The sequence below is a fragment of the Dermacentor andersoni genome, chromosome 1, assembly GCF_023375885.2.
Source record: "Dermacentor andersoni chromosome 1, qqDerAnde1_hic_scaffold, whole genome shotgun sequence".
NCBI classification, from domain to species: domain Eukaryota; kingdom Metazoa; phylum Arthropoda; class Arachnida; order Ixodida; family Ixodidae; genus Dermacentor; species Dermacentor andersoni.
Window position 1 is genome coordinate 15,242,501 of NC_092814.1, and position 20,644 is coordinate 15,263,144.

Consider the following 20,644-nt stretch of genomic DNA (forward strand, 5'->3'; position numbering starts at 1 on the left):
TGTGTGTGTGTGTGTGTGTGTGTGTGTGTGTGTGTGTGTGTGTGTGTGTGTGTGTGTGTGTGTGTGTGTGTGTGTGTGTGTGTGTGTGTGTGTGTGTGTGTGTGTGTGTGTGTGTGTGTGTGTGTGTGTGTGTGTGTGTGTGTGTGTGTGTGTGTGTGTGTGTGTGTGTGTGTGTGTGTGTGTGTGTGTGTGTGTGTGTGTGTGTGTGTGTGTGTGTGTGTGTGTGTGTGTGTGTGTGTGTGTGTGTGTGTGTGTGTGTGTGTGTGTGTGTGTGTGTGTGTGTGTGTGTGTGTGTGTGTGTGTGTGTGTGTGTGTGTGTGTGTGTGTGTGTGTGTGTGTGTGTGTGTGTGTGTGTGTGTGTGTGTGTGTGTGTGTGTGTGTGTGTGTGTGTGTGTGTGTGTGTGTGTGTGTGTGTGTGTGTGTGTGTGTGTGTGTGTGTGTGTGTGTGTGTGTGTGTGTGTGTGTGTGTGTGTGTGTGTGTGTGTGTGTGTGTGTGTGTGTGTGTGTGTGTGTGTGTGTGTGTGTGTGTGTGTGTGTGTGTGTGTGTGTGTGTGTGTGTGTGTGTGTGTGTGTGTGTGTGTGTGTGTGTGTGTGTGTGTGTGTGTGTGTGTGTGTGTGTGTGTGTGTGTGTGTGTGTGTGTGTGTGTGTGTGTGTGTGTGTGTGTGTGTGTGTGTGTGTGTGTGTGTGTGTGTGTGTGTGTGTGTGTGTGTGTGTGTGTGTGTGTGTGTGTGTGTGTGTGTGTGTGTGTGTGTGTGTGTGTGTGTGTGTGTGTGTGTGTGTGTGTGTGTGTGTGTGTGTGTGTGTGTGTGTGTGTGTGTGTGTGTGTGTGTGTGTGTGTGTGTGTGTGTGTGTGTGTGTGTGTGTGTGTGTGTGTGTGTGTGTGTGTGGAAACGAGTGCGCCAACAATCTTCTTGCCGCTGAGTGTGTCTGTCGTGTACCGATTACACGACAACTGTTGTGTTTTGTGGTTCAGTGCTACGAGCCAGTGCAACTGTCGTGACATTCTGAAGCGGTGATATGGATCGCGTCAGCGAGTCTCCTCGATTGTGTTCGGGTTGCCAGCGCGATCTAATCTCGTGGCACACCAACATCGAGCGTAGTGTGTGCGCGTGTGGGAATGCGGTTGTCTGTTCTCGTGAACCGTGCGACGTCATGTCGCGCATTGTTGTGTTTATGCCTTTCCGCCACCGTGCACCGCTAAAGCCCCGTAAGAATTAGAGGGCCCTTATACGAAACGCACGCGGATTGGCCTAGCTATTACTGCACTGTGTTTTGCTGGCAATTCGTGTATCGGTTCTGGCATTTTTCTTATGTTAATTTGAAGTTGTGTGTTTTTCATCAGTAAGATGGCTTCACCGATTACTGAAACATCTTCGAGTGTAAGGGAAACTTGGAAGGAACGAGCTCGCAGCTGTATGTAATGTACTTTAATATATTGTATTATACCTTATTATTTGATGGCCAGTAGCAGTGGCTATGCAGTACTTGTTTTTAAAAGCAGAGTAATGCAGGCACTTAGGAATATATTTATTCACATATGCAATGCACAAAACACGATTAGGATATTGGAAATGACCTTTTGGACATATTGTAAAGCGCAGTTAATAACGCGCGCAAAAACACAGGAAAGTATAAAGTAGAATTCGCTGCTGAAATTTGCTGAAATTGCGCACGTAACGCAATGCGGATATTTGTCAGCGAGTTAATGCGCTTCTGCCACACTATTTACTTGCATGCTAGGTCATGCTGCACTTGCTAAGTCAACTTGCTCATAATGCGCTAAAATCAATAATCTCCACAAACTTCGGCCGTCAACATTCATGCTCGCCAATGAAATACTATCGCAGCTCTGCACACACACGTGTATACTTTCTACCGCACCTTCGTATCGCTCTACGTTACTTGCCTCGTATCGTCGTGCAGTTAGCGACGGTTCAAAGTCCTTCGTTAAATTCTGTGCAACCATACTTTTCTTCTGGTTAGGTTCTGGTTGCAGCGCGGGATGCAAAATAACTTCTTGCCGTCCTCCGTCTGATCTCGGCACCCACCCGCACAGCAACAAGGCATTTCGCTCCTTCGCATCCTAGGTCATACTGAGCTATTCAGCGGGCTCATAACGAACTAAAATAAATATTCACCAGAAACTTCGGCCATCAACATTCATGCACGAGAGTGAAATACTATCAAAGCTCGACATACGCACGTGTATACTTTCTATCGCACCTTCGTATCGCTCTACGTTACTTGCCTCGTATCGTCGTGCAGTTAGCGACGGTTCAAAGTCCTTCCGTTAAATTCTGTGCAACCATACTTTTCTTCTGGTTAGGTTCTGGTTGCAGCGCGGGATGCAAAATAACTTCTTGCCATCCTTCGTCCGGTTTCGGCACCCAACCGCACAGCAACAAGGCATTCCGGCCCTCCCGGAACGAAATTATCGCAGCAATGTGCATAGCACAACAGGCGAAACGCGCGCACTTCGCCCGGCGCGCAGGAACTTTCATGGCGGCAAAGGGGCGGAGCAAGGTCACATGTCACCGTTCAACCTATCACTCGCGTCGTCGGCTGGATCAAAGCCTGTCGATACTTTGAAATTATTGAGGGATATTATTTTTGAGCCGACACGCGCGTCACCTTGTTGCGAAAATTTGCGGCTGTATTGTTTTGTGCTCAAGCACGAAGCTTGAGGCCTCAAAATCAAAGGAAATACCGTTTGTGGTATCGTACAATTTTTTCTCATTTCATTTTTGTTTCTTTGTAAATCTCCGTGGAACTTGTGTCTATCATTTGCACCAAATTCACCATCTCTGTCTCTTTCTCTCTTTTTTACGTCTCTGGGTTGTCATCTGGTACTTCTAATTACTCTCTATTTGGCTGCCAGGTTACTAGACGTCTTCCTCCATTCCACATCTGCGCTTTCCAGGTACAGATATTTGTGCACTCCAGCCACCCATTTTATTATCATCCATGTTCCTTAGTCTTTCCATAAAACTAATTGACGGTTTTTCGTGCCATAATAACAACGTAGCAGGATACTTCGCATAAATTTTGACCAGCGGGAACTTGTTCACGTGCCCCTAAATCTGAGTGGTGGTGGCGTGAAGCTGGGTAGAACACCGGGCCTCTAATCTGAAAGTCGTAATTGAGGATCCTCCTTCAGTGCGCTACATCTTCAGCCTTGGACTTGCACCTGACACGGACAAAAAGAAAGAACAATTTGCCGAGAGACAATGGGGCTATATTGGTCCAGGTGCAACCAAGTTAGGAAGGCCCACTAAGCTACAACAGACACTCCCTCACCAGAACACGAATTGGCCTTCCTGGTGCAGTATTCAACCACTACCTCCCAAATGACTCATTCAATCAACCAGTGGCCCTCAGTTCCGAGCAGCTGCGGAGCACCTGACCAAGGCGGTGGCCAGACCTACAACGCAGTTGAGGGTGCTAAGAATCACTGGAGGTAGAGATAATTTGAGATCCTGCAATGGACATAAAAAATAGCCTGATAAAAAACATATAAGTGCACTGGTGTTTTCTTCATTTCTCCCACATTAAGTGCGGTTACCATGGCCGGGATGGAACTTACGACCTCGAGCTAAGCAGCGTTACGTCATAGCTACTAAGTTAGTGCAGCCAGTGGAAAAAAAAAGCTAATTTTCCTCTTTACTTCAAAAATCCCCCACTGTACTACCTTATTGCTCGTTGTTCTGTAGGCCCCAATGCCAATCGGCCCCTAGCCCTTGATTAACTTTTAACCCCAGACCTGATTTCCAGTATAGAACAGCGTTTCCAACCATTAGAGCTGGCACTACCACCACCACCACCATTTCCAGCTTCAACATCAACAAGAGCAGCAGTCATCACCACCGCCTATTTCTGGCTACTCTAGGGCGTAGGCCTGTCCCAATTACCGCTGTCTTGCGCCTCCTGATCACCCCCTGCCTACGCGCATCTTATGCATGTAAATTTCCAATTTTCTTCACACTACTTTGTTTGCTGCCGTCCTAGACTGTGCCTTCCTTCTCTTGGCACTCATTGGGTAACTATAATTACCATGTCTACTGTAAACGAAAATAAACCAACATGGGAGTTGCCCATGACGTGCCGTTGCCCATGACAAGTGACATGCCCTAAAAACTCCCCAATCCTTGAATATTTACACCAATGTTAGGGAGCAATACAACAGCATTTCCTCGTTTCACTCCGTTGGCTAGCTGCGGGAGGATAAAGGCGACACGACGTGATTTTACTTGGCTTCAGAATCTTGTTCTCCTGTGAAAACTCCGCACAGGCAGTTTTAAAACACTTCCACCGCCGTAACAGGTTGGTCACATGGCGCTTCACTGTCTTTTTTTCTGTCCCTTTTCACGAAATGTATTTCGCGTCACAATCGAGTATACCTTCTCATGACGCTGTGCGCCGCGCCAGCGACCGGCCGCGTTCGGCGGACTCAGCAGAGCGCTCATGGCCGACGGTTTGTTTACATCTGTCCAGTGGCGTTCCGTGCCAGCTTATCGCCCATTTTTTTTCCCGAATTTCTTTCCAGAAAGTGTTATAGGCGTCCCTGAAGCTTACTGTACTTCAGCTTCATGTGCGTTAGCTATGATTGCTTTGCTGACAACGATGAATGAAAGAACAATGTTTTCAAGTGCGGAAAAAAGCTTAGGTACACCTTGAAGCTGCTCACTGACTCGTGTTGTCCACTCTGGTTTCTTCTGACTGTGCTTTCGTGTTGCGCGACCATGGCTTGTGTACTTCAGTCCGTAAAATGCAACATTTATCTCCTTGTCAGTATATGCTGACAACATCAGGTGTAATGTTTGAAAGGACTGCGTAGTAATGGGGGCAGCAGCCACTGTTCGAGCGACAACGCCCGAGACGCACATGAATGGCATATAGTTCGTTGCGATGCTGTGTCGCCAGTGAGAAAGACCGGAGCGCAAACAACAGTTTTTATGTATCTGTGTAAATATATCCTCGCCCCAAAAAATGGCAGAGTGTAAGTCATCATCATCATCGTCAACCTACTCATGTCCACTGCAGGACGAAGGCCTCTCTCTGCGATCTCCAATTACCCCTGTCCTGCGCCAACCGACTCCAAATAGCACCCGCAAATTTCCTAATTTCGTCTCTCCATCTAGTATTCTGCCGTCCTCTACTGCGCTTCCCTTCTCTTGGTACACATTCTGTTACCCTAATGGGCCAACGGTTATCTATAAGTGGAAAATCATCTATCAGTGGAAAACCTGCCAGCGAAAAATGGCACTGGGCAGGTCATGTAATGACCTGCCCAGCGCTCTCTGCTCTCTGATCCAAGTTGCTCTCTTTCTGTCTCTTGAAGTTATGCCTAGCATTCTTCGTTCCATCGCTCTTTGCGCGGTCCTTAACTTGTTCTGAAGCTTCTTTGTGAGCCTCCAAGTGTCTGTTCCGTAAGCCAGCACCGGTAAAATGCACTGAGTGTACACTTTCCTTTTCAATGATAACGGTAAACTCCCATTCAGGAGCTCCCGATGTCTGCCGTGTGCGATCCAACCCATTTTTATTCTTTGAATTTCCTTCTCACGGTCCGGATTCAATTTGATTAGTTGACCTAGGTAAATGTACTCCTCCACTGACTCTAGAGGCTGACTTGCGATCTTGAACTCTTGTTCCCTTGCCAGGTTATTTATCATTATCTTTGTCTTCTGCATACTAACCTTCAGTCCCACTTTTACATTCTCCCTGTTAAGGTCCTCAATCATTCGTTGCAACTTGCTTGCATTGTTGCTCAATAGAAGAATCTCATCGGCAAACCGAAGGTTGTTGAGGTATTCACCGTCGATCTTTACTCCTAAGCCTTCCCAGTTTAATAGCTTGAATACTTCTTCTAAGCACGCAGTGATTAGCATTGGGGAGATTGTGTCTCCTTGTCTTACCCCTTTCTTTATAGGTATCTTCCTACTTTTCTTGGATAGAATTAGGGTGGCTGCGCAATCTCTGTAGATATTTTCTAGTGTATTTACGTTAGCTGTCTGTACTCCTTGAATATGCAATGCCTCTATGACCGCTGGTATCTCTACTGAATCAAATGCTTTTTCGTAATCTATGAAAGTCATATAAAGACAGTTATTGTACTCTGCAGATTCCTAGATAACCTAGTAAATGGCACGGATACTATCTATTGTAAAGTATCCCCTCCTGAAGCCAGCATGTTCCCTTGGTTGACTGAAGTCCAGTGTTACCCTTATTCTATTGGAGGTAATTTTGGTAAATATTTTATATAATACTGGGAGTAAGCTAAAGGGCCTATAATTTTTCAATTCCTTAACGTCTCCCTTTATGTGGATTAGTAGAATGTTTGCATTCTTCCAGTTTTCTGGGACCCTTGCAAACGATAGACACTTCCTTTAAACAGCCGCCAGTTTGCCTAGCATTATGTCTCCTCCATGTTTAATTAAATCGACTGTTATTCCATCTTCTCCTGCCACTCTTCCTCGTTTCCTGTCTTGCAAGGCCCTTCTGTCCTCACCGCTAGTCATAGGAGGAGTTTCTGTATCCTGTTCTTACTGTTTCCAATTGAGGTATCCTGACTCCTCTGGCTATTGTACAGGTCAGTATAGAATTCCTCCGCTGTTTTTACTGGATCTTAGAGATTGCTGATGGTATTACTCTGCTTATCTTTCAGTGCATACATCTTAGTTTGTCCTATGCCAAGTTTCTTCCTCCCTGATTTCAGGCTGCGTCCACTATTTTACGGCTTCTTCCGTCTTTCTCATGTTATAGTTTCGAATATCACTTATTTTCGCCTTGTTTATCAGTTTTTACAGTTCCCGAATTCTATCTTATCTCTTGAGTTGGACACCTTGATTCTTTGTCGTTTCTTTATTAAGTCCTTTGTTACTTGGGAGAGCTTGCCTACTGGTTGCCTTGGTGCCTTGCCTCCTACTTCAATTGCTCCCTCTGAAGCCGTCCTCGTTACGGTTTATTTCATTACCTCTGTCATCATCATCATCTCTCTGTTCTAAGGATGCATATTTATTAGCAAGTATCAGCCTAAATTTGTCTGCTTTTACCCTTACTGCCTCTAAGTTGACCTGTTTTTTGTTGACCAATATTACTCTTCCTCTGTTTAAATTGAGGTGGATCGTGGCCCTCACTAACTTGTGATCATTACATTTTACCCTTGAACATCCTGCACTTGAACATCTTGCACTATGCTGGGATCGGCAGAAAGTATGAAATCAATTTCGTTTACTGTTTCACCATTACGGCTTTTCCAGCTCCATTTTCTGTTGCTACGTTTCTTGAAAAAAGTGTTCATTATTCTCAGCTCATTCCTTTCTGCGAATTCTACCAGCATCTCACCTCTAGCGTTTCTAGAATCGACACCGTAGTTGCCAATTGCCTGTTCACCCGCCTGCTTTTTCCCTACTTTTGCATTGAAGTCCCCCATTACTACTGTATACCAAGTTTTCACTTTTCTGATCGCTAATTCAACGTCCTCATAAAACTGATCTAATTCCTCATCGTCGTGGCTGGATGTCGGAGCATAGGTTTGTACTATCTTTAATCTATACCTTTTATTGAGTTTGATTACGACTACTACTACCCTCTCGTTGGTGCTGTAGAATTTGTCAATGTTGCCCGCTATGTCTTTATGGATTAGGAATCCTACCCCGGGAGACCTCTATGGCAGAGTACATGGCCGTTATTCAGCACTGTGTAAGCCTCACCAGGTCTTCTAATCTCACTAAGGCCGATAATATCCCAAACAATGTCTGATAGTTCTTCGAAGAGTCCTGCTAAGCTTGCCTCACTGTTAAGTTGCCTCAGAGTGTAAGTACGCACGGTAAATAAGCTTCTTACTGAATCGAATTGTTATCGTGCAGTTCTGATCACGGCGTTGCTTCCGATACGGCATTAATGTTATGCTCTATCCCAGACACTGATTTAGGAGCATATCTGCTGGCTCCGAATGTGAGGATTCGTTCGACAGATCAGCGATGTAGCTCTGTTTCACGACCGAGAGATTGCTTGGACGCTGAGCAAGTAGTGCGGTGAAAAATAAATGTATGACTACGCACTTTTCCGTGTTACGCGGGCTGCTGCGGGTCGGTGATGTCGGGTCGGATCAGTGATGCTCTGTCTGTCCACGGCTGATTTCCGAACATGTATGTGCGCCATAGATAGCTTTCGCAGCTTGAATTCGATCAACGGAAGTATCTGTGCATGCATTGCCCTTTTCGATCCCAACTACGGAGGCTGCTCTGGCCTACAGACAGTAGATGTGTAAGGCTACCAGCGCCTGCGGTAACTGGAATAAGAGTTCAGGGTCTTGGTTCGACCAACTAATTTTACAGGATACAAATAGGAAGCAGGATGTGCAGTGTCAGGGTGTAACTTTGTCTCATATTAAGCCTCACTGGTCCGCTGACGTGAAAGAAATTAAAAACTGCATGTTCAATGACAGGGTAAAGGTGACATCTGCCAATATTCAGTAGTGCAGAAGCTTCAAATGTATTTCTTAGTTACAGCCATGTGAACCAAACAATAAAATAATTCCAGAAATTAATTGTTGATTAAAATGTAGAGGTAATAAGGAAACCGAAAATGCAAGCGGACAAAAAGACAACTCGTAATCTACACATACCGTGACAACGCGCCGCGGCGGCCGACGGTGTAAAGAACCAGTTAGCGTAAGCAGCTTGAATGAGAGATGCATTTGTAAACTAAATCTTTTGGTATGAATGAATACAAGAATCATGCTCACTGGAACAACAAGACTTCCTGTTGAGAACGTCCTTGTTGTTATATGCCAAATGTCGGCAGATAATGCCAGTCCATGTGTTACGTGTACTATACGATGGATACTAATGCAGTCATTGCTGTAATATTTTATCGTACGAGGTCATAAACGGCCGAATATGGACAGTGCTGTTCCAAAGGCTTGTTAACTCGCGGTTTCCCTAATTTTTTACAAAGTTCTCAAAATATGTGCGAAAAAAAAATATTAATTGAAACTGCGAACTTCAACTATCACGCCATATGTGTAAATAAATACACCGTCAGCCAAAAACATGCATCTATTGCGCAACTGTAACGTCAATCAAAGCCTAGAAACCAAAACCTACCTGCCGTTCTCGTCAGGAACTTGTTGACCCTTATCGTCGGGTTCCTTGCCGGTACCAGCCCAGAAGAAGGCCTCTGCGACGGCAGAAAGGCACTTGAAGAAACACTCTGCTCAGAAGCGCGCAAATCGCAAGCATACTGCCCGCCCCCTGGTTCACGCATTTTCAGCTGCGGAAAAGAAAATAGGTTACAACAGGTCGCACTGTATGAACCTATGACACAAGCATTTGGCGCATTCGGAGTCACTCTCGGCATGGTTTAAAAGTAGTTAAGTGCGCGCGCTCCCACGCCCAAGAAGGGCAGAGACGATTTGCCGGGGTTCGTACGTCTAGCTGTGCGTATACGAGCACTGTATACAGCACAGGCCCACCGCAAAAAAGAAAACTGAACTAATTCGCAATTAACACGCACAAATTAAATAACGAGTGTACTAGAAAGATTGCAATGCCAGGTTTCTACTGCATTCCTCAATTCTAAATATATTTGCAGGTGAAGAAGCAAATTCAACAACACGGTTTCTCCTTCGGCACGAGATTTAAAAAATAGATTCTGGTATTTAACGCGCCAAAACCAGGATATGATTATGACGCTAGCCGTAGTGGAGGAGACTTCGGACTAATTTTGACCACCTGGGGTTCTTAAACGTGCACCCAGTGCACGATACACGGGCGTTTGTGCATTTGGCACCCGTCGAAATGCCGCCACCGTGGCCTGGATTGGCTCCTCGCGCTTAGCAGCGCAACGCCAAAGCCACCACGGCGGGTTCGGCACGAGATGGTCAAGTTCCGTCTGCACTTGTGCGCCAAACAAGCAACGCGGCCGACCAGCGACAGTGAGTGGGGTGGGCTGGGGCGGTATGTCGTGGTTCGCCGAAGATTCACTGGTGAGAACGCAAAAAAAAAAAAATGAAAATCTACGTGACATTCACAAGCCGTGTGTTCTTCGTTCCTTTTCGCTGCTTATGAACCAAGGTGCTCCAAATCTTGTTTGACGTTCCCAATTGACGGGGTCGACATGAGCTTCGGTATGCCGACCGCACGCATGGTGAGGCAATTAATAGTGCGGATGAGGTGACGTCCAAGATGCAGTCGGCACAAAGTCAATGGCAATGTAGGTGATGATCAACACCCACCATAACTGGCAATCCAGGTGAATAGTAGGTAAATAGTGCCTATGTGGCTAACGATAACAGCACGCAGCGTGCCTCCATGCCCCGGCAATACGCGCTGGCAGCACTTGTGCTCTCCTGTGCACCTTGTGTCGATACAAAATCGGGAAAAGGCGGCGAGACCGATGAGCGATGCCACAGGCCAGTACTGCCGCTTCCGTGCGTAGTTCGGAACATGTTGCGGCTCCAGAAAATTTACTGCGCAAGGAGCGCAGAGCAGGGGCGTAGCCAGGGGGGGGGCTTATGGGGCTTGAGCCCCCCCCCCCGAAATTTTTTCGTGTTGTCATGCGCCGCCGACCGAAACAACTCCCGGGGCCGGAAATCATGCTCAGTTTTGTCTAGAATGTCCTTTTCGCGCTCGGAAAGACATTTTAGCGTGAACATTGCGAAATCGGGCTGGCTTTCGCGGGAATGCCCATGCATCAGGAGTCACATATCGTAACGCAAGGAACCTCATCCGAGCACAAAGTTTCGAGGGCGTTTTGATGTCGAGCGGGCTCGTCTCGGCATCTCGCGGAGGCCGCAGAATCTACGGAGCGCTTGGATTTCAATTCTGAAACTTTATGGGTATAAAGTTCTCATAACTTTTTCATGCGAAAGGTGCATTGACGTCTCCAAAGTCGTGCTTTAGATTTTCAGTTCCGAAACTTTGTGGGTTTAATGCTGTTATAAACATTTGATGCCCAAAGTGCATTGAATTTTCTAAAGTCGTGCATTGGACCATACAACGAGACAAGCCAAATCAACACATTATCAGAGAAGTTGACAAAGCACGCAACGAGGTTCGAGGTTCGATGAGACGAAGCGTTGTTGTGCTTCATTTGTGCCTTCATGTCATAAAAGAATATCAACATTTTTTTTCACCTGCGCCAAAGCATGCATGTCAAGACACTAAAGCCAGCAAAGGTAACTAAGTTCTTATTTATTTTTCTACTTGGACTTTTGTTTGCGAGGGCACATTGAGCCACATTTTCTTTTCTTTTTTTTTGTTCTCGATACCCGCGGTCTGCCGATCCAGACAGAGCGCATGCGTTTTCCTCTTGCTGCATCGACCACCGCGCGGCACACTTCGATGCGCGTTCGTTTTTCTCTGGCCGGCTGGATTTTCACCTGGCAGAGTTTTGGGCACTTTCTGGTTAGCAAACGAGAAAAAGAAACAATGCATAGTCGCTCGCCACCAGCACTGCGGGGACTCGACGGATTGCAACGCGTTCGCTTGAGCGCAACCTCTGGAAAATTTTGTCTCGCCGGTGTAGGATACCCAGCATTATGCGTAATGTTCTCTGTGGACCGAGCGTCTCACGTTTTCTTCGATATTCCTTCGGTAGCCACACTAGGTGCCCAAAGTAGGCAGTCAATTGTAGCCAACATGCTTTCCTTTGCGCTATTTCATTTCGGTGCCCCCTTCCCCACAAAAGGAAAAAAAAGATTGTTTCGGCGCAGCGAATTGTAGCATGGTGAAAGTTCTATTTTGTTACGTCTTTTGCGGAAATAATGGGCCACGGGACGCTTCAGTTGCCGAATACACTTATTATAATGTTGCGATAGCAGCTATACGGCGACTCCAGGAACATTCCTGCCGTCGCCGTCGCCCTCATGTTTTGTATAAATAAAGTCCAAGGGCGATAACATCGTGACCGCGCGCCGCATGCTGTATTTGCGTGAGGGCAGGGGAGGGGCGACATGGGTGAGCCGATGATGGTGGCTTAGTCTTGTGTGCGCAAGGGAGAAAAGCGGGGAGGAAGCGCGCCACCTTCCGTCGCACGCGATACAATGGGAGATTGGAGGGGGGGGGGGGCTGTGATCTGTGAATCTGTGGTTGCGCAACATGTTTATTTGCATTGTTTGACGCATCATATATAGTGATTTTTCTTACTACGTAGATCTATTGAAGACTTATACGTATACTTAAATATGTTGTTGCGAGGTTTTGTGTATATGCAGTGAACTTTGTTTCCAGTGACACTTTTTTGCCCTTTATCATGCTATGTCTTCACATTTGTATATTCCATTGTATCTTCGCATTTCTAACGTACGAGGGCGAGTCAGTTGAAAGAGCGCCAACTCACTCCGCGCAATAATGGTTCCGTTCATTATTTGCGAGGCATGTGCATAGCACATAGGCATCTCATTTACAAAAGGGACATGCAGGGGTGAGGATAAATGTTCTTTAATGCTCTCATACACTGGGTTGAACATGGTTGCGTGAAATATGGACGCTCCAAAAGTTGAATAGCGTGGTGTCCTGAGGTTTTTGACAGATGAACATGTTTCCTAAAAAGAAATTAGTCGCCGTATGGCTGCCGTGTGTGTTGAACATCGCGTTTCATTGGCCACTGTGAAGCGTTGGAGCGAACGGTTCAAAGAAGGACGTGAAAGTTGCAAAGACGATCAATGACCGGGCGAAAACCGCCGTGCAATCACGCCCAACACAATTGCGAAGGCTGATTAGACAAGAACGGAGGATAAGCATCGATGTCAATTGGCAGGGCGTGTGAACATCAGTCACGGTTCGGGTCACACCATATGTCATGAACATCTCGGTTATCGGCTCTTGTGTGGGCAATGAATGCCCAAGACTTTGAGCCATTAAAATTAAAATTAAATTATGGGGTTTTACGTGCCAAAACCACTTTCTGATTATGAGGCACGCCGTAGTGGAGGACTCCGGAAATTTCGACCACCTGGGGTTCTTTAACGTGCACCTAAATCTAAGTACACGGGTGTTTTCGCATTTCGCCCCCATCGAAATGCGGCCGCCGAGGCCGGGATTCGATCCCGCGACCTCGTGCTCAGCAGCCTAACACCATAGCCACTGAGCAACCACGGCGGGTTTGAGCCATCGCCAGAACACGGAAAAGTTCGGCGCTGCCTTGACTCATCTAATCCCGTATCTCGATGAGGGTGACGACGTTTTGTCTGCAATTGGGACCGGCGACGAATCATGGTGCCGCTACTACTAGCGTGAAGCACTACGGCAAAGCTTACAGTGAAAACATTTGAATTCACTACCCTCAAGGAAAGGAAAGACCGTCATTTCTGGCAGAAAGGTGTTGTGGACTTTTTTTTTTCGATCGTCAAGGGTCATTATTGGTCGAATTTGCTAAACCTGGAGAGACTATCAATAGTTTCCTATATTGTGAAACGTCGGATCGGCTGCGCGTCGCAATCAAGAACAAGCGACGTGGAAAATTGAGCAATGGGATCATCTTGCTCCACAACATTGACCGTGGCCACGTCGCTGATGTGGTTAATACAAAATTGGCAAAGTTCGAGGGGGAAACGCCGCAACATCCGCCATACAGCCCAGACCTGTCGCCTTGCGACTTCCACAGTTTGGAGCATTTGAAAAAACTGCTCAAGGGAACGAACCAGATTCGTGTCGGACGATGACGTAGAGTCAGTTACAGATTTTCGAAGCGACGCAAGGAGTTTTATGACACGGGCATTACGCGACTCGTTAGTCAGTGGGACAAATGTCGAAATGCTCATGGAGACTACTTTTAAATAAAGTACCCCGTTTGTCACATATTCGCATTGGCTCCCTTTCATTTGACTCGCCTTCTTATATTTAGCAGAACTCCTGCTATTTATATGTGCTCTCTGTTTTGACTATAGTTTCAGTGCAATTACTCACAATACATGACCGATGACAGCTGCTGCTGCGCAATACATTGGAACAAAGGACAGCGTCATTGAGATTTTTCCCTGGCTGTTGCATACATACAAAAATGTAAACAAGGTTCTTCAATGACATGGAGAGAAAGATAGAGAGAGAGAGAGAGAGAGATGCAAATGACAGAAATGCCGGGAGGCTAACAAATTTTCATTCAAATATTTGCCCTCAACTTGTACATTTCATGGCCTTTACATTTTTCATATCAGCGGCATGCACTGCTTTGCTGGTTTCTAACCGATATAGTTGTAAAGTTCGTCTGACATTTGCATTCCTTATTAAATATACAGAAAACATGATATAAGATATTTCGGGCATAATTTTGAGACGTACGATTATATTCTTTTATGAAAAAATACACATTTTACTTGTCTTGACAGTGCGTAGCGTTCAAGAATTCGTTTGCAGCATCTTTGGCAATGGCAACGCAGTTATTATTAATGTTTAATATATTTGATCCATCGACTCTTTCTATGAGGAGGAGGCCGAGCTGCAAAGTGAGCCCCCCCCCCCCCCCCCCCCCGAACGAAATTTCTGGCTACGCCACTGGCGCAGAGTGCTCGTAATGGGACGGCATCTGCAGCAACGAAGCGCTCCTTGAAACGGTCTGTCATGGAGACAATACTGGCATGCCGTTGGAGAACTCGCAGGCTTTGTCAGCCAGAACATCTGGACAGCAGAACAAGTCGTCCCCGGTAGACAGGACTGGAACAGCAACAAGGCGAGATATCGACGTCACTCTGGCATAAAGACATTTTACCACTGAGCATTTGCCAAGGCTGCCGAGATAGTTACCGCTCAGAACTCTCCAAACATTATGTGCACTGCTTTTTCCCCGATAAAGATAGTTATAAATCTAGCGCATGTTTAATTTTCTGCTCTGGCTACTCTTGCCGTTCAGGTACGCTGTTACGTGAACTGAAAATACCGCGAGCGCGCAGAGTTCACCAAAGGCGCGCAAGGTGATTGTTGTTGAAGGACGAGTCTGAAAGGTTCTCCAGTGCGCCACAGGCACCGACGACAGAATGAACACAGCGCGCTCTGTCGTCCGTGCCTGTTTTCCATGACGGTGCAGCACCGACTAGCCCGATGCTGAAGCCTGATGACACGTTCCAAGAATTAGCGACATTTGAGGCCGCTTCGCTATCAGCACCTCAATATTGGTAATTCCCGCGATGATGCAACCAATAACGTAGCCTGCAGTGCGCTACGAATGACCGAACAGAGCGAAGTTACTGCGAAACAAATACGACCATGCCTTAATGTAACCACACAACTCACGCCAGTGTTTTCACCACCATTCGTTCAAGCTGCTCAGCCTCGGTATCTGCAGGCATGGAAGCTCACCAGCCAAGCTCATTGATATTATTTTGAGTTTGGTTCAGCCCCTGTGTAATGAAGACGGCAATTTTTCAGAGACTTTTTCTTTCTTCCTCTCCAGACGCGCTGTCCAAACAAGCTGAAAACGCAGTCGTTGAACTTTGTAAAGCTTCTAGAATATTCCAGTCGATACCGCAATTTCTTGCCAAATCAGTGCGCAAGGATGCCTCCAAATTACAAAGGCTTTAAAAAACTTGGTATAGAATTCGACACGAGCCCTTGGTCGCAAAACCACTCTTGTGTGGCTGGGCGGGCATTCAATGGCTGCTTTCATAAAATGAATATTCTCCCTAACGCTTGTTTCCTGTTCGCGGAGTGTTCATTTCTCGCGCACTCGGTTGACACTGTCCGTCAGGCGCTGGCAGTTGCCCGATGGCTTATATGGACCAGCTGCTCATCCACCTCTAAAATTACAGATGGGAACATGCATGGTCCTGTGTAAGTTAAATCCCTAGCGTAACAAGCAGTAATTATTACCCTAGCAAGACTGGCAAATCTAGTGTCACTTTGAGCGAATGCGCTTAGCTTTTAGTGTCATTCGCAGGCTGTCCCACGTGCGGAGAGCGACTATAGAAGATACTCACCAGCCAGTGCGTTATTGGAACTTACTTCGCTGCGTCAAAGTGTGTAGCCCCAGTAGCAATGCTTCAAAATTTAATAAATAAATTGCAGGTCGCATGCGCTGTAGGAATAGGTGTAACGATGCTCGAATTAGTGTTTGCGATAATGCTGTTCTTGTTTATCGACCATTTGCAAGTATAGAGCACATGACCAAGTCACACACATTTTAACAGGGAAACGCCTATAGCTCAACATAAAATTCTGGCACTGGAACACGTAGATCCACGCATTACGACGATCGAATGACGGTGTGACAACAACGGCATGACAACACCGTAATATAATTGTAGTAGATTAGTGCGAATTATTAACGGGCACAAAGCACAAAGGGACGGGCGCTATTAACAACTGTCCATTGTCGTGCCACCTACGCATATTTGTACAATTTGTTGCGCATGGGTGCCGTCGCATCATCGCGCAAGGCTCTCAAAGAGCGGCTTGCATGCTCACACGAATGCAAGCTTATCGAAGCTTCGTTAATACAAATAGCGGCATTCTTTTTGATAACAAACGCCTCCAAAGCCAACCGAGACATGCAACCTTTGCTGCTGCCAAGGATTTTTGTCTCCCGAAATCGTGGTTCGCAGCCACATGCAGAAACGCGTACGACCAAATGTGCATGCTTATCCTCTTTCTTTTTTTTTTACTTTCTGAGTATACTCTCTAAGACAGTCATTGGCAGACTTTTCCCTCTGGCCGATGTACATTTCTTCCCATGGCACTGGGATGGATTAAATGAGTTCCAGTGGAGAGTTTTGCAAAGGGACACTCACGCTGTCTATCCACTATCCATCCAGCCCAAGGCAAACGCTGTCCCATCCGCGTTTGCCTTGGGCGCAGATCCGAGGACACAGCTTTTTCAGCTTCTTATTGGGGGCTAACAAAACCCAGAGTGACATCGTGTCTGCCGGCAACCTTCTTAAGGTGTTTCGTACATACGACGTGACCTTCCCTTCGAAGTGTTGTGCCCTTGTGGCTCCAGGTTTCACTCTTTGCAAGATAGACCGAACCGAGAACGAACGTCGTAGGGAAGTCCGCTGCCAAAATGCACCCTACGTGAAATTTAACGCTATCCTGCGTGAGCTGTGGACACGAGTTGCGGAGCGCAGAATCCATACATTGTCACGCAATAATCGTTTCACAATCATAGAGTGGGAGGAGTCAAACGGCAGAAGCCCTTTCTAGGTACATGGAAGGTACGCCCAACACACGTGGTCAACGCTGAAATTCAATTTATTGTCCAGAAATTGCGATTATCCGTGTCAGAGATGTCGTGCCTGAAAACCGGCCCCTGCCTGAGCTGACTAAAAGCACTTTATATAGAAGCAAGGGATATAAAGCCACCCTGCTGAATGAGTGCCAAGAGAAGGGAAGCGCAGCCGAGGACGGCCGAAAACTAGGTGGGGTGATGAAATTGGGAAATTCGCAGGCGCAAATTGGAATCAGTTGGCACAGGGCAGGAGTAATTCAAGATCGCAAGGATAGGCCTTCGTCCTGCAGTGGACATTAAATAGGCTGATGATGATGATGACGTTTGAAAAAAGGTTTTGCGCTCACCGCTGCACTGCTCAAATTTGCTGAAATTTTGCACGAAGATCGCATTTTCGAGTCTAAGTCGTGTAGTATAAAACTTGGCACAGTTAACCGCCTGGTCTTTAAGAAGACAGCGCAAACTTGCCTGCGCTTATGGGGATGCAAGCTACTGTCGCAACGGCGCATGGATGGATGGATGTTATCAGCGTCCACTTTGGAACCGGGCGGTGGGTTGCGCCACCAAGCTCTTGCTATTATACTGCCTAATTTCCTACCTAAGTTAAAAAAGTAAAAAAAAAACAACGACTAATTCTCATAACCAAATTTTGTGACCCCCTATTGTGAGCTTTCTTTTTGTACGTCTCAGTTCTTTGTCGTTTCCATACTTTTCTCCTACCTGCTTTCAATGTATTCACGCCCTCTAATGTTACGATAAAACAACTCGAAAACCGGCAATACGTATGAATGTTCATAAAGACAGAATATGCTGTGCGCTTTTTAGTCGGTAATATCGCTCTACATTTACGAATGCTTAGTGCTAAACTGCGGAGGCACTGACAAAACACGTCGTAAAATAGACACGAGCAGGAAAGCCTTATTTTGACGGCGCTAGCTCTCGGCCAGCCCGAAATCGTCCTGATCTTTGCGACCAACCTGGCGTGTGGCGGAGAGCTGCGAAGATCGCGGCAGTCTAGGAGCGACGGAAATCGCTCTGTCGCTGAGTGAAAATAGCCCCATGTGAAACAGCCTTTAAACTGTGAAAAGCCAACTTAAAAATGTGAAAAGCCGACTTTAATATGCCGTGCAGTGAAGCTGACTTTAGCAAACCGACCGGCATTGTGCAACACTTATATAAAATTGTGCGCGCGTTGCATGTGTACTTAGAGCTTTAATTGTCATTTGTAATTTAGCTTTCGACTTTGAACATATAGAAAGTGCGTGCGTGTTTGATTGTGGGGCATGTTAGAATAGCGCAAATCGTGCCAAAATGAATGAATGGTGTGTTTTGGCGGCTTTTCTGACTTGTTCAATTCGAACCACTCGATAATTCGACCATTTCCGTCGGTCCTGTCAGGGATGAATTAATGGAAGTCGACTATAGTTCATTTTTACCGATAAAAATATAACTAGGCCTGAGCACACGCCATGAAAATCCATGACATTGCGGCAAGCAGGTGCGCAAACTTCAAGGCAGCTTCGCCAACCCGTCTTTAGTTTTTGTGACTGGATGAATGGATGGATGTTATCAGCGCCTCTTTGGAACGGGGCGGTGGGTGGCGCCACCAAGCTTTTGCTGTTATACTGCTTAACGCCCTACTTGAGTTAAAAAAGAAAAAAAGAAACCACTATCAACTCCCACAACCAAATTTTCTCACCCCGTATTGCGAACATCTCCGTTTTTTGCCGTTTCCTTACTTTTCTTCCACCAATTTTCCAATCGCCTCTAACCAATCTCTATTCCGGACATGTTTACTTCTCCACTGCTCTCGCTGAACCCAAGGGCTTCAAGGAGTCCAGTGTTGCCTAAATTGACCGCTCGGCAGATATCTTCATATTCTAATAAAATATGTTCCATCGTTTGCCTAGCTTTACCGCAGCAAGAACATGCTTATTCTTACTACCTACAGGTGCGTGTTCTTAGGCATCCTGATCTCGCTTCGAAAAGTAATGAGCTTCCCTTTCAGCTATCAGGAATTGTTTCTTTCCTGATTTCGTTTTTATTTTCCTTTTAAGTAGTTACTCATGGCAGGTTTCTTTTCCCTTGCCGCCACCCATGAGATTATTTCAGCATCTCTCCGCTTGACGTCCGTTGATGCTGTATTGCTGACCCTACGGGCCGCATACTTCCTGGTAAGCTTCCTAGTTCTTTTCCTCCACTGTCAATGTTTTCCCTATACAAGTACCTCAACACTCTCCCAGCCCGTTTAGTTTCTTCCATTTTCTTCAGTCATTCTTAATGAATAAGTTTACCGTGAGCTTCCGACACCTGACAAGTTATCCAGCCCATATCACCCTGCACAGCTTCATTTGTAGTCTTCCCGTGAGCGCCCAATGCGAGGTGCCCCACTGACCTTTGGTTGCCATCGATTCCTGAGTGTACCCCTGATTTCAAGCAAACAACCGCATTTCCAAACGTAAGTCCTCGAACCATTACACCTTTCCACATACCCCGGAGCACCTCATGCCTATTGTAGCCCCATAGCACTCTATGTTTCATTATGGCTGCATTTCTCTTCCCCGTTACTGTTATTGTTTTTTCCTCTCTTTCCATATATCTATTGCATTCGTTCATCCGTATACCAGTCTTTATATTCTTTAACCCGAGGTATTTCCTGGCCCTCTATTGGCACTGTCTGTTCACTGTTTTTGTTGAGTACCATAACACCTGATTTTTCGACGCTAAATATCAAACCTAAATTATATATGTAATAATAAATTATGGGGTTTTACGAGCCAAAAGTACTCTTTAACTATGAGGCACGCCGCAGTGGAGGACTCCGGAGATGTCGACCACCCGGAATTCTTTAACGTGCACCTAAATCTAAGTACACGGGTGTTTTCGCATTTCGCCCCCACTGAAATGCGGCCGCCGTGGCCGGGATTCGATCCCGCGACCTCGTGCTCAGCAGCCCAACACCATAGCCACTGAGCAACCACGGTGGGTTTTGGTTCGCGGTAAGTGTTGACAGTTTGAGGAAAGGGTCCCTCTAAAGTCGCACACACACAAAGGGGCCTGTAAGCACTGCGGGGCGCCAACCAGACCGGCAGCCCTTCGAGATAACCACAACAAGTTGGGAATTCACACTTCGCTTATTCACACTTCGACCACCATGAAGCATGGTGGTCGAGCATCGTTTTTGCCTGCTACACACCAACCGCAACACGCTTAGGTATTGGTGGGGCAGCCTCGCTTAGCACAACTGATGCCGCGGAACCCCGTGCGCTGTTTAAACTGTGCCCAGACGAAACAGATCGCGCGTGAGTGCCCTAACCAGCAAGGAAACCAGGCGGGTCGCAGCAGTGCCAGCGGCCAGGACAGCAGCTTGCGAAGCAAACACCATCGCGGCACCTTCAAGTTTTCGAGAAGGAGTTCCGAACAACGTGACTGCCCGGTTTATAAATCTCGCAATCGTGGGGATTACTTTCAAAGCACTACTCC

The 20,644-nt window shown here is 46.5% G+C and overlaps 1 protein-coding gene across 1 annotated transcript in view; it reads right to left on the reverse strand.

Moving 5' to 3' along the window:
* LOC126545897 (protein Skeletor, isoforms B/C-like) overlaps window positions 1-20,644 on the reverse strand; it is a 269,421-nt gene that overhangs the window by 139,246 nt on the left and 109,531 nt on the right. The window contains exon 3 of the mRNA XM_050193940.3: window positions 9,109-9,181. Coding sequence (XP_050049897.2) covers window positions 9,109-9,181 — 73 coding nt within the window. The remainder of the gene's footprint in view (window positions 1-9,108; window positions 9,182-20,644) is intronic.